This window comes from Saccopteryx leptura, chromosome 2, assembly GCF_036850995.1.
Source record: "Saccopteryx leptura isolate mSacLep1 chromosome 2, mSacLep1_pri_phased_curated, whole genome shotgun sequence".
Taxonomy (NCBI): Eukaryota; Metazoa; Chordata; class Mammalia; order Chiroptera; family Emballonuridae; genus Saccopteryx; species Saccopteryx leptura.
In genome coordinates this window covers 237,397,024-237,409,984 of record NC_089504.1, presented here as the reverse complement: position 1 = coordinate 237,409,984, position 12,961 = coordinate 237,397,024, and the positions used below count along the sequence as shown (strand labels likewise).

Genomic DNA, 12,961 nt, shown 5'->3' with positions numbered 1-12,961 from the left:
CCAACTGCCTAGTAAAACACTCTCATTTTCCCCATTTCTTGGCAGCTGTGTTTACCCTTTCAACCTTCCAAGGCCTCTATACAGCAGAGTAAAAACAGGAGGGCAGCCATCACCGCTCTCAGCTGGGTCAGTGTTAAGAAGCTCAGGATTAGTTAGTAACCACAAGACAAGACCAGGAGCACCTTTACCTTCATTTCTTACTTGGTCCACAAAAAAGAATTGTAGGGTGCTCTCCTTGGAGCATGCCTGTGCCTCTCCTTTCCTCAGGAATGTACTTTTACTCTTTTATTTATTTACTTACTTACTTACTTATTTATTTATTTGTATTTTTCTGGAGTTGGAAACAGGAGGCAGTCAGACAGACTCCTGCATGCACCCGACTGGGATCCACCCGGTATGCCCACCAGGGGGCAATGCTCTGCCCATCTCAGGCATTGCTCTGTTGCAACCAAAGCCATTCTAGCGCCTGAGGCAGAGGCCACAGAGCCATCCTCAGCGCCTGGGCAAACTTTGCTCCAATGGAGCCATGGCTGTGGGAGGGGAAGAGAGACAGAGAGGAAGGAGAGGGGGAGGGGTGGAGAAGCAGATGGGCACTCTCCTGTGTGCCCTGGCCGAGAATCGAACCCGGGACTCCTGCACGCCAGGCTGATGCTCTACCACTGAGCCAACCAGCCAGGGCCTACTTTTACCCTTTGTACTAATCTCTAAGGGTCCTCAAACAGGGAAGCAGCAGCAGCTTGTCCTGGGATTAACTCCCAGAACCAGTCTTCAAGGCCCCCTTTTCTCTGATTTTTCAATGAGCTAAAAGCAGCCACTCCTTGACCCACTTATGTCACTGTGATTTTTACTTCTCAGTTGAGTCCATGCAGCCCAGCATGGCTCACCTCTTTCCTATAACTTTTTAGAGTGCCAAAGCAGCATCACCTAAGGTTCTATCTATCCTGTTGCTTCTTCTAACCTAAGCCCTTCCTTGGTTTCACTGTCCCCAGCTGTAATAAATGTACAGTACTCCCCCAAAAAGCATTCAAATTGCAATCCTGGGTTTGATATCACCTGTTACCAAGAGGCAGCTCACTGTTGCTCAAAACTATCAAATTAGTTTACACGTTTTTGAAAAAAGTACATATGCAGTCACAACTGTTCACCAAGACCTTCCTTTAGCATTACTTTATTTCTATCTCTCATTATCTTCTTGAGATTGTATATACATCACTGGAGTTCCCTTTTTAATTATCACCTTCAATCACTAATCCTCTTTCCCTTTGTAAAGACAAAGTTCTTGACTTATCATTAACCCCAACCACCACAAATCATTCACTCAATTAAAACCTTCTACCTAAAACCATTCTTTATTTTCAGATATGACCCACTTCTTAGTCGTTTCCCTAAGATAATAATAATATAGTAAAATACAGCAGTTTGCAATTCATCCTTTCCTCCGTAGTTCATTTAATCCTTACAGCCTATTTAAAACCTAATTCCCCTATTTTATCCATAATGAAAAAGAAATGGAGCACTATCTTGTCCAGTGATAAAGCAAGTTAGTGGTGAACCAGACCTCCAAACCAAGTTTTGCAATTCCAAACAGCATGCTTTTCTCACTCTACAATGCTCTTCTCTAAGAAAGGAAAGCCTACAGTTCAGTCCCAAAGCACATTTGCTTCAGAGTAAACCACCTTCGAACAATCTCCCTAGACTGCAACCAGATCTCCCATTGCCACACTTCCAATCACCCTTTTCTTGCTTCCTCACCCTCCAGCGGCTACTTTCTCCATACTATCCAATATCCAATCTTCACGGATACTATCATCACTCCTTTACCCCCCACCCACCCATGCATGCTAAAGGAAGGCCTCTCATCTCCCTTTCCCCAAATCTTAGCACTCCCTTCTAAAGATAGGTACGTTCTCACTTATACACTACATAGTACACTTCTCAGTCCTTAACAAACTACTTAATAACTTTAAAAGCCTCATAAAAATAGGCATAACTTGCAGATCCGCCGTATCTGCACCAGACCCAGGGCGCCAAGCCAGTTCGAGTTCTGAACAGAGTACCAACCCTTATCAATGATTCTGCCCGTGCCCCACCGTCGCTGACTTCCTTTTCATAAGTTGGTTAATCCTTCCGACCTCTTCACCAGGGACTCCTCTCCATAGTTCCCAAGACGCTCTCCGTCCGCGGTTTTCCTTTCTTTACACCAGGGCCTCTGCTCACCTTACCAACTCTCCGTTTACTCCCCATCCCAGGGCTTAGCAGCAGCCCCAAGAGAGGCGGCTCCACCTCGCTTACCACTTCCAAGTTTGGCCTCTTATCACCTGTCCTCACTCAGCCCAGTGGCCCACCTTTGCCCTAGCCCGCTTCTCTCTCCACCCTTTCCATTTCTCCTGCCCCAGGAGCCACCCACTCAAGTCAGTTCCGGGGTGCCCGTGGGATTCAACTTCCTATCCGTGGGCTTCCCATCCATAGGGTCAATGCTCCCCTTCTCCATCACCTGCTCCGCCCATGACCAGATGACATACCCACCGCGGCCTCCGCCTCCTCCTCCATCCCCCTTCTTGGACACAGGGTCCCCGGCCTCTCCGCCTTGCCCAGGACCGGCCGCCCCCTCTGGTGGGAACGAGGAGGGCGTGCACCCCAACACGCACCTGTTCCTCCTCCTCCTCTTCCTCCCCACGGGCCGGCCGCGCCGGCGCCCCAACCCCCTCCCTCGCCGCGCCCCAGCCTTCCGACGCCCCGCACTCACCACGAATAAGTCTGCTCCGCCATGGCGCTGACTCTCAAGGACTCCGCTGCAGGCTCTGGCCGGGCCCGGCGGCGGGGGAACGGACCGGCGGCGGGCTCGCTCGGGCCGCGAGCGGAAGGCGCGGCCGCGGCCCGGCGCTCGCTCCCTCGCTCGCTCGCAGGCGGGCGGGCCGAGAAGGCAGCTGGCAGGGAGAGGCCGGGCTCCGAGGCGGCCCCGCGCCCTGGGCCCCGGGGCGGGGCAGGCTCCGCTCTCGGCCTCCCTCACCCGCGGCGGCGGCGGCGGCGGCTCCGCTGCGGCTCTAAACCAAACATGGCGGCGGCGGCGGCGGCGCTGAGAACAAGGGGGCCCGGGGCGGGCGGGCAGCAAGCGGGCCCCGCGCTCACTGCGCGCTGGGCCGCGGGAGCGCCGGGCTCGGGCGGCGGCGGCGGCGGCGGCCGGGGGACATGGCCGGCGGGCGGAGGTGACGGCGGCGGCGGTGGCTGAGGGGGGCGCTAGGCGATGAGGCGAGGCCGCTGGGCTCACACCCGCGAAGGGGAGGAGAGGAGGGGCGGGGGCGAGCCTTGGCCCCGCGCGTGTCACGTGCCCAAAACACGCTCACGTGATGCGCGCGTCCCGCCCCTCGCTCCCGGCCCATGCGCGGAGACGTTGGTTCTTCGATTCGAGGCGACTGTTGCTCCGACTGGTCCCAGAGGTTGAGCGATCTCCCGCCGCCTGGTACCGCCCCCTCTCCACGCGGAGCCGGCGCTTCGGTCCCCCGCCCCTTTCCCTTTCCGAGGGGCTGCTGCATCAAGCCAATCAGGAGCCCCAATGCGCGTCCGTTGGCTGCCACTCCGCAGTCAGCCGTCAATCAACAGCCTGCTGGCCACGGGTCCCCGATTGCCAAACAACCGTCGGTCCGTAGGCAGAACGCAGCGTCCCTTCGTTTGTTCCTTGGTTCCATTCATGCGTTTAGCAAATACTTTAAGCAACCAACCTTTATTGCACCCAGGCTCTGTGCTAAGCTCTTGGGGGGGGAGGGGGAGATGGCAAGTCAAATACCTTATACTTGCCTTCATTTAATCAATCAACAAATATTTATTATATGTCAACTATCAACTGATTCTGCTAGATCTCTGCCCTCTGAGAGCTTACATTCTAAAAAAAAGAGACAGTCTAAGCGGAAAAAATATGTCTAGATAGTTTCAGACGCTGATAAGTTTTATGAAGGTGGTAACATAGGCCTGTGGGACAGAGAGTGTGTAGGGCTGAGGGCTACTTTTGATCCAGCGGTCAAAGGAAGGCCTCTTGCTGAGGAGGTCACATTTAAAGAGCTGATGCCTGAAGGATGAGAAGGAACTGTCTGTATAAGTGCAAGATGCTCAGGGAAACTGCCCATCTGGAATACTGGAGGCAGGCACACAAGTAAACAGTATAGAGCTAGATCAGAGACCAACGGGATGAATCTGGGGGAGAGAAGAGGAAGGGATGAATTGCACCTCAGGGCATTGAGGAAGGCTTCTCCAGGAATGGATGAGTCCTGAATCCGAGGCTTACAAAGGAGAAAAGACATTCTAGGAAGAGAGAATGGCATGAGGCAAGGCCCAAAGATGTGAAAGTTCAAAGTGATCTTGGATGCAGGAGTGGGCTGGGCAGTGTTGAGAGAAGAGACTGAAAAGGTGCATTGAGGCCAGACTTTGAAGTGCCTAGCCAATTACCGTGTTCATGAATGAAAATGATCAGTGCAATTCCAGGTTTTAGAAGTATACTTGGGCAACAGACACATTAGCCCCCCTGGACCCCTAGGCACCACATGGAGCAGAGCCTGTACACCTGAAACCAGCGTACCCAAGCTCCTATGCAGCTTGCCCAATTTTAGGCCGGGATCTGCTCCAGTTTCCCAGGGCCTGCCCAGCCTTATGGGGAACACCACACCCTGAATCTATCTCCAAATGGATCAGCTGGCCATTGCCCATACATCTGCAGCTGGCCTGTTCCCCTAGGGGAACTCTTTAATAAGAAAGCCAAGTACACTTTTCCTTCAGAAGCAATCTCTCCTTCCTCCTTCCCCCACTGCCAGGTGCCAAGACCAGTCAGGTTCAACGTGTTTTCTGAAGGTCCACCAGAGAGCCCTGGGAAAGAGCCAGCTGATAAGATCAAGGTCCCGCAGAGGGTTGGGGCAGGGCCCCAGGAAATTACCAAAAGTACCAGAGACCCTTCCCTGACCATTCACAGAAAGATACCAGCCTGCAAATATCTGCCTAATCATAAATGGCACTGGATGTGGGGATATAATGGGGAAATGGGAAAGTAAGGAGCCTAAATTCTTTTTTTTTTTTTTAAGATTCTATTTATTGATTTAGAGAGAGAAGGGGAAAGGGAAGAAGGGAAGCATCAACTCATAGTAGTTGCTTCTCATATGTGCCTTGACCAGGCAAACCTGGGGTTTTGGACTGGCAACCTCAGCATTTCCAGGTCGATGCTTTATCCACTGTGCCACCACAGGTCAGGCGAGACTCAATTCTTTGTGTGTGTGTGTGTGTGTGTGTGTGTGTGTGTGTGTGTGTGACAAAGACAGAGAGAGGGACAGACAGGGACAGGCAGAAAGAGAGAGACAAGAAGCATCAACTCTTCACTGCAGCACCCCAGCCATTCATTTGATTGCTTTCTCCCGTGTGCCCCGAGGGGGGGGGCACAGCAGACTGAGTGACCCCGTGCTTAAGCCAGCAACCTTGTGTTCAAGCTGGTGAGCTGTACCCAACCAGATGAATCCATGCTCAAGCCGGTGACACTGGGGCTTCAAACTTGGGTCTTCTGAGTCCCAGTCCGATGCTCCATCCACTGCGCTACCACCTGGTCAGGCAAGCCTAAATTCTTAGTGTTAACTCTTACAGCTTTGTCAGGTGCTTTTACAGAATTCCAGCTTTACCCTTGAACATGGCACACAGTCATTCTGGGGCGTGAGTGAGGCTTCAGACCTAATGGGAAAAGCCATCAGCCACTGGCACAAGGAGCTCTGGGAGGTGCTGAAACTCCTCTGGAGAGCTAAGAACAAAACAGACCAGACAGTTCGCTAATGAAACAAAGACACACTGAGCCCCTGGGCAATTCACTTGGGTTTTAGTTCCCAGTTTGTCCTAGAAGGCACAGCCAAGTGAAAAGTTGGTAATAAGTGGATGGGACAGGAGATACTAAAGAAAGAAAGTCAAGGCCTTCCCACTCTTTGTGCCAGGAAAAATCTGGTGGAAGAAGGAGGGAGACAGGATCTGCATGGAGGTATGGAGTCAGACATAAGAAAGGTTTTCTTCTCTTCATCTAAACCAGTAATGGGATTCAAATAATTTAACAACCAGTTCTCTGCCATAATGACCGACCATTTTAAGTATAAAAAAACGATATACCAAAAGGTAATTTATTATTTCATGCATTTAATACTTAAATAAGAATAAGAGGTACACAAAACTAAGTTGTGTTATAAGAAAGTTTTAAAATATTAATGAAAAAATTAATACCTGACAAAAAACAATAAAACTTACTTAAGATTTTCCATATTGCTTCTTCTTTTTGTGTGTGTGTGTGACAGAGTCAGAGAGAAAGACAGAAAGAGTAACAAATAAGGACAGATGAGAAGGGAGAGAGAGAAAAAAAAGAGAAGGGAGAGAGATAAGAAGCACCAATTCTTCATTGCGGCACCTTAGTTGTTCATTGACTGCTTTCTCATATGTGCCTTAATGGGGGGGGGAGCTACAGCAGAACAAGTGACCCCTTACCCAAGCCAGCGATCTTGGGCTTCAAGCCAGTAACCATGGGGTCATGTCCATGATCCCGCACTCAAGCTAGTGAGGCTGCACGCAAGCCGGCAACCCCAGGGTTTTGAACCTGGGTCCTCAGCATCCCAGTCCGACGCTCCATCCACTGTGCCACCACCTGGTGAGGCCATATTGCTTCTTTTTATTTATTTATTTATTTATTTATTTATTTAGTGACAGAGACAGAGAGGGCAGAGAAAGACAGAGAAGGACAGATAGGGACAGACAGACAGGAAGGGAGAGAGATGAGAAGCATCAATTCTTCATTGCAGCACCTTAGTTGGTCATTGATTGCTTTCTCATATGTGCCTTGACTAGAGGGCAAGTCCCCCCAGTCTGAGTCCCTCTTTGCTCAAGCCAGCGACTTTGGGCTCAAGCTGGTAAGCCTTGCTCAAACCAAATGAACCTGGGCTCAAGCTGGCGACCTCGGGGTTTCGAACTTGGTTCCTCCGCGTTCCAGTCTGATGCTATATCCACTGCGCCATTGTCTGGTCAAGACATATTGCTTCTTGATTGGCATCCTTGCTTGCAATTTTTTTCACCTATGGAATGAACATTATTATGTGCACTTAGAATGCGCTTTTGTGCCTGACCAGGAGGTGGTGCAGTGGGTAGAGAGTCGGATTGGGACACGGAGGACCCAGGTTCGAGACCCCAAGGTCACCAGCTTGAGCATGGGCTAATCTGGTTTGAGCAAGGCTCACCAGCTTGTTGAGCCCAAGGTCACTGGCTCGAGCAAGGGGTCACTCGGTCTGCTGTAGCCCCCCGCTCAAGGCACATATGAGAAATCAGTCAATGAACAACTAAGAAACCACAACGAAGAATTGATGTTTCTCATCTCTTTCCCTTCCTGTCTGTCTGTCCCTATTTGTTCCTCTCTCTGACTCTGCCACAAAAACAAATAAATAAAAGTGCCATTTTAACAACCAGAAATCCTGTATCCATGTTCACAGGAAGACAGAGTTTGACCCTGAGACTGGTGGCTTGAGCTTCTCAAGCTAAGCTTGCCCACAAGCAGAAGGCACCCACAGGGCCTGGTCTGAATCTCTGGGGACACCTGAAGTTTCCCCAGAAGGCCAGGCTGAAACAAATCTGAAGGCTGCGTGTGGGTTGACTGGAGGCTGCCCAGCCTGAAACACTCAGGGAGTGACTTTCAGTCCTTCTGCCAGCTGCACTCAGCTCCAACCTGGAGCAGTCCCAGGTGGTATCTATGGCACCTCTCTGGGCCTCAGCCGGGGAGTCAGGTGTACTTGGCAGGAGATGAAGGCATTGGCTCCCCCAGCCCCACAGGTGAGAGGGCCACAGCTTCTGCAGTGTTTGTTGAAAGAGGCAATGGAAGTTCCTCTAATTATCACCAAGGTAATTATAGGATCGCTCCTTCTACCAAGTGTGTCCAAGAGAGTTGGTGTGTCTCCGCAGGAGGCGTCATCTGCCTTAGGCACAGACTCTGGGGAGCAGGCAGTGCCAAGTCTGGCTGGGTTGCCTAGGCACTGCTTCTGAGGTCAAAGGCTCAGGTCTGACAGGTCTCCACCTGTCCTTCCAGTCCTTTTCTCACCTCTGTCCTCCAATCCCCTCAACCCACCTACCCCCAGTCCACCCACCCCCCAACACACACACACCCCAATACTCCACGCTGAACTGCTTGCAGCTTCCCAGTGGGTTCACATTCTTTTTTGCTTCCAGATCTCTGACCAAGCCCAGGAGGCATTCCAATTGCCTTTAACTGCTGCTAATAATTTTGAGGCATGGCGTCCAGGAAGTCTCACTTGACTAAACCTAAACTGGTCAGCTACACTTCCCCTGTACTCTCACAGACCCCTAAATTTGCCTGTCTAGTAACACTTAGCACAATGAACTCTCACTGCCTGTTTACTTGTCATTCTCTCCCACTGGATTGTGAATGCCTTGTGGGAAGGGACTATGGCTTGTTGCCAATTTTATCTTCAGTGCCGTGCCCAGCGCAGAATTTAGCTCAGAGTAGCTCAAAGATTATGGAATGAATGCTCCAGTGAGCGAAAAGGCAAACCAGGTTTCAGAACAACAGCTCTGCCTAATATTCCCATGATTACCTTCATGTCATATTCAGCCTCCTCTCTCATCCCCCTGCAACCCCCTCCCAGTTTGAGAAAGATAATCCTTAAGGGCAAAAAAAATCTCTGTTTGCCCTGGCCGGTTGGCTCAGTGGTGGAGCGTCAGCCTGGCGTGCAGGAGTCCCGGGTTTGATTCCCGGCCAGGGCACACAGGAGAAGCACCCATCTGCTTCTCCACCCCTCCCCCTCTCCTTCCTCTCTGTCTCTCTCTTCCCCTCCCGCAGCCGAGGCTCCATTGGAGCAGAGATGGCCCGGGCACTGAGGATGGTTCTGTGGCCTCTGCCTCAGGCGTTAGAATGGCTCTGGATGCAACAGAGCGACGCCCCAGAGGGGCAGAGCATCGCCCCCTGGTGGGCATGCTGGGTGGATCCCGGTCGGGCGCATGCGGGAGTCTGTCTGCCTTCCGGTTTCCAGTTTCAGAAAAATGCAAAAAAAAGTGCAGAGGACCCGGGTTCGATTCCCGGCCAGGGCACACAGGAGAAGCACCCATTTGCTTCTCCACCCCTCCGCCGCGCTTTCCTCTCTGTCTCTCTCTTCCCCTCCCGCAGCTAGGGCTCCATTGGAGCAAAGATGACCCGGGCGCTGGGGATGGCTCTGTGGCCTCTGCCTCAGGCGCTAGAGTGGCTCTGGTCGCAACATGGCGACCCCCCCCCCCCCGGAGGGGCAGAGCATCGCCCCCTGGTGGGCAGAGCGTCGCCCCATGGTGGGCATGCCGGGTGGATCCCGGTCGGGCGCATGCGGGAGTCTGTCTGATTGTCTCTCCCTGTTTCCAGCTTCAGAAAAAGGAAAAAAAAAAAAATTAGATATTATATACTTTGTGTCGTATAGTTCTGTGAGTTTGGACAAATGTATGATATGTATCCACATTACAATGTCACATAGAATGATTTCACCGCCCTAAAACCCCCTGTGCCCCACCTACTCATCTATCCCCCACTCCCACCCCTGGTAACCACTGGTCTTTATTCAGTCTCCATAGTTTTGCATTTCCAGAATGCCACATACTTGAAATCATACAGATTGGCCTTTTTTAATTTAGCAATAAGCTTCTAAGTCTTCTCCATGCCTTTACATGGCTTGATAGCTTGTTTCTTTTTTATCACTGATTAATATTCCATTATATGACTATACTAGAATTGGTTTATCCATTCACCTACCGAAAGATATCTTGGATGCTTCCAGGGTTTGGCAAATATAAATAAAACGGCTATTAATATTTGTGTGCAGGTTTTTAGGTGGACATAAGGTTTTCAACTTATTTAAGTATACTATGGGGTTTTTCTTTTAGAAGTATATTGTTTAAGTTCTATATATTTGGGGTTTTCCCAGACATCTTGTTATTTCTAGTTTCATTCTGCTGTTGTCAGAGAATATATTCTGTAAGATTTCAATCCTCTAAAACTTGTTAATTTGTTAAAACATGTTTATGACCCACCCCATGGCTTATTTTGATGACTATTCTATGTGACTTGAAAAGAATTTGTATTCTGTTATTATTTTTTTTTTTTGTATTTTTCTGAAGCTGGAAACGGGGAGAGACAGTCAGACAGACTCCCGCATGCGCTCGACCGGGATCCACCCGGCACGCCTACCAGGGGGCGACACTCTGCCCACCAGGGGGCAATGCTCTGCCCCTCCGAGGCATCGCTCTGTTGCAACCAGAGCCACTCTAGCGCCTGGGACAGAGGCCAAGGAGCCATCCCCAGCGCCCGGGCCATCTTTTCTCCAATGGAGCCTTGGCTGCGGGAGGGGAAGAGAGAGACAGAGAGGAAGGGGGGGGGGTGGAGAAGCAAATGGGCACTTCTCCTATGTGCCCTGGGCCAGGAATCGAACCCGGGTCCCCCACACGCCAGACCGACGCTCTACCGCTGAGCCAACTGGCCAGGGCCTGTATTCTATTTTTTTAAGGTATAATGCTCTATAAATTTCAATTTAATCAGGGGGTTATAATATTCAGATCTTCTATTCTTATTGATTTTTTGTCTAGTAACTAATTTTTTGTACCAATTATTGAGAGTAAAATCTGTAATTATGATTGTGAGTTTGTCTACTTCTCCCTTTAATTTTATCCTTTTTTATTTTTATTTTTTATTTTTTTTGCAAGATAAAGACAGAGACAGGAAGGGAGAAAGATGAGAAGCATCAACTCGTAGTTGCAGCACTTTAATTGTTCATTGATTGCTTCTCATATGTGCCTTGACGGGTGAGGGCTCCAGCCAAGCCAGTGACCCCTTGCTCAAGCCAGCGACCATGGGGTCATATCTATTATCCTGTGCTCAGGGCAGCAACCTCAGGGTTTTGAACCTGGATCCTCAGCATCCCAGGTCGACCCTCTGCGCCACCACCTGGTCAGGATCTCCTTAAAATTCCAGAAGTTGGCTTGGAATTCTGAACTCTTGACACCTCAAACTAGTAAGACCAGTGATTTCTACATATCCCTATCTCCCACATAGATTAGAGAGTGCCTCAGGTAAACAGTCACAAAAAATGCAAATCTCATCCTATGTCTTTCAAGCACTGCCTTCCCTCACAGTTCTTTCTGCAGCTGAATGTTCTCTCAGTCAAATAATTGAGATACACACACACACACACACACTCTTAGGAGTGACTAAAATGCCCTCAGCATCACATTGTGCCACTTCTTGCCTATAAATTGGACTTTGTAGGCCACACCTTCAGTAAAGCTCTGAATGGCAACTTTGAATACTAAATGAGGTGTGAAATCGCAAAATCAGATGCAGCCTGACCTGTGGTGAGGTCACCAGTTCAAAACCACAGACTTGCCTGGTCAAGGCACATACAGAAGCAACTATGAGTTGATGCTTCCCTCTCCTCCCCACCCCCCATCGCCACTTTCTCTATATATCTCTCTCCTCTCTCTAAAATCAATACCTAAAAAAATCTAAAAACAAAACAAAACAAAAAACCAGACTCAAATTGTTAAAATGAATCATCTCTGCTCCTGGGAGTTAGGCCTGAGTCAGTGTATCCAAAGGGGAACCTAGACCTGATGAGAGGCCCCAATAAAGGCAAGTTCCTAGCAACTCATTTCTAGACACTTATTTCTTGAGCAGCTTAGAGGAAGCTTGGTCCCCTTTCTGGCAGACCTCTCTGCAGGACTCCTCCCCAGGGACCTTTTCCTGGGTATATATGGCATACCTCTGGGTGACTAGACATTCTGGTGCTCCTCTGCCAACCAGAGCATTCACTCAGCCTGCATCTGATGTCAGGTCTCTGGGTTTCAGTGAACACTGAAGACAGAGGGTTCTCAGAGCTAGGACATGCTCCTGGGAAGGAGGGAAGAGGACCCTTTATGTCCCAGGTGCTGCATTCTTTTTTTTTTTCTTTTCCAAGTGAGAGGAAGGGAGATAGAGACAGACTCTTGCATACACCCTGACCAGGATCCACCCAGCAACCCCATCTGGAGCCAATGCTCTGCCCATCTTGGTCCATGCTCACAACCAAGCCCTGGCCAATGCACTGAACCAATTGAGCCATGGCTGAAAGAAGGGAAAAGAAAGAGAGAAAGAGAGAGAGTGAGTGAGAGGGGGGGGGGGGAGGGCGAGGGGTAGAGAAGCACATGGGTGCTTCTCCCTGACTGAGAATCAAACCCAGGACATCCACATGCCAGGCCAGTGCTCTACCACAGAGCCAACCAGCCAGGACCTGCATATTCTTTACTTTACCTCATCCATTGTGATGGCACATGTTTTCCTCACCACCAAATCCCCAATGCCTAGCACCATAGACACTCAGTAAATATTTAATCATGATCACAGTAAAATAGCTACCATTTATTGAGGGCTTATTACATGCCAGGCACTGTTCAAACTGCCTTCTGTTTCTTTGCTCATTTAATATTTGCTGGATTTAAAAATCTGATACTTCAAAGCCCGCCAAACCTGTGGGGGAAAAAAATTTAAATACATTAATAAAAATCTGATAGCCCTGTGAGGCTAGACTCTTTATTCCTATTTTACAGAAGAAGAAACTGAAATACAGCAAAGGGAAAGAGGTGGTCAAAGGGCAGACAGGTAATAAATGGACAGTGGAGTCAGGCTTCGAATGTAGGGAAATGTGATGCTCCAGGAAGTGGCAGGAGAGTCTGGGTTTGAGTGAATGAGATGGAGGTACTAAGGAAGGAATCAAATGGACTTTGAGGCCCTGGCTGGTTGGCTCAGCGGTAGAGTGTCAGCCCAGTGTGTGGAAGTCGCAGATTCGATCCCTGGCCAGGGCACACAGGAGAAGTGCCCCTCTGTTTCTCCACCCTTCCCCTTCTTCTTCTTCTCTATCTCTCTCTCTTTTTCTCCCACAGCCAAGGCTCCATTGGAGCAAAAGTT

At 49.9% G+C, this 12,961-nt stretch overlaps 1 protein-coding gene and 1 long non-coding RNA gene across 5 annotated transcripts in view; both read right to left on the bottom strand.

Moving 5' to 3' along the window:
- Positions 1-3,262, bottom strand: part of SPPL3 (signal peptide peptidase like 3) — a 110,234-nt gene extending 106,972 nt beyond the window's left edge. For both annotated transcript variants that reach the window (XM_066370761.1, XM_066370762.1), the window contains exon 1: positions 2,747-3,262. In XM_066370761.1, coding sequence (XP_066226858.1) covers positions 2,747-2,769 — 23 coding nt within the window. In that variant the 5' untranslated portion in view covers positions 2,770-3,262. The remainder of the gene's footprint in view (positions 1-2,746) is intronic.
- A 9,132-nt stretch (positions 3,263-12,394) lies between these two features.
- LOC136395623 (uncharacterized) overlaps positions 12,395-12,961 on the bottom strand; it is a 32,703-nt gene continuing 32,136 nt past the window's right edge. For all 3 annotated transcript variants that reach the window (XR_010749365.1, XR_010749361.1, XR_010749362.1), the window contains one exon: positions 12,395-12,523. This is a non-coding gene — a long non-coding RNA (uncharacterized lncRNA). The remainder of the gene's footprint in view (positions 12,524-12,961) is intronic.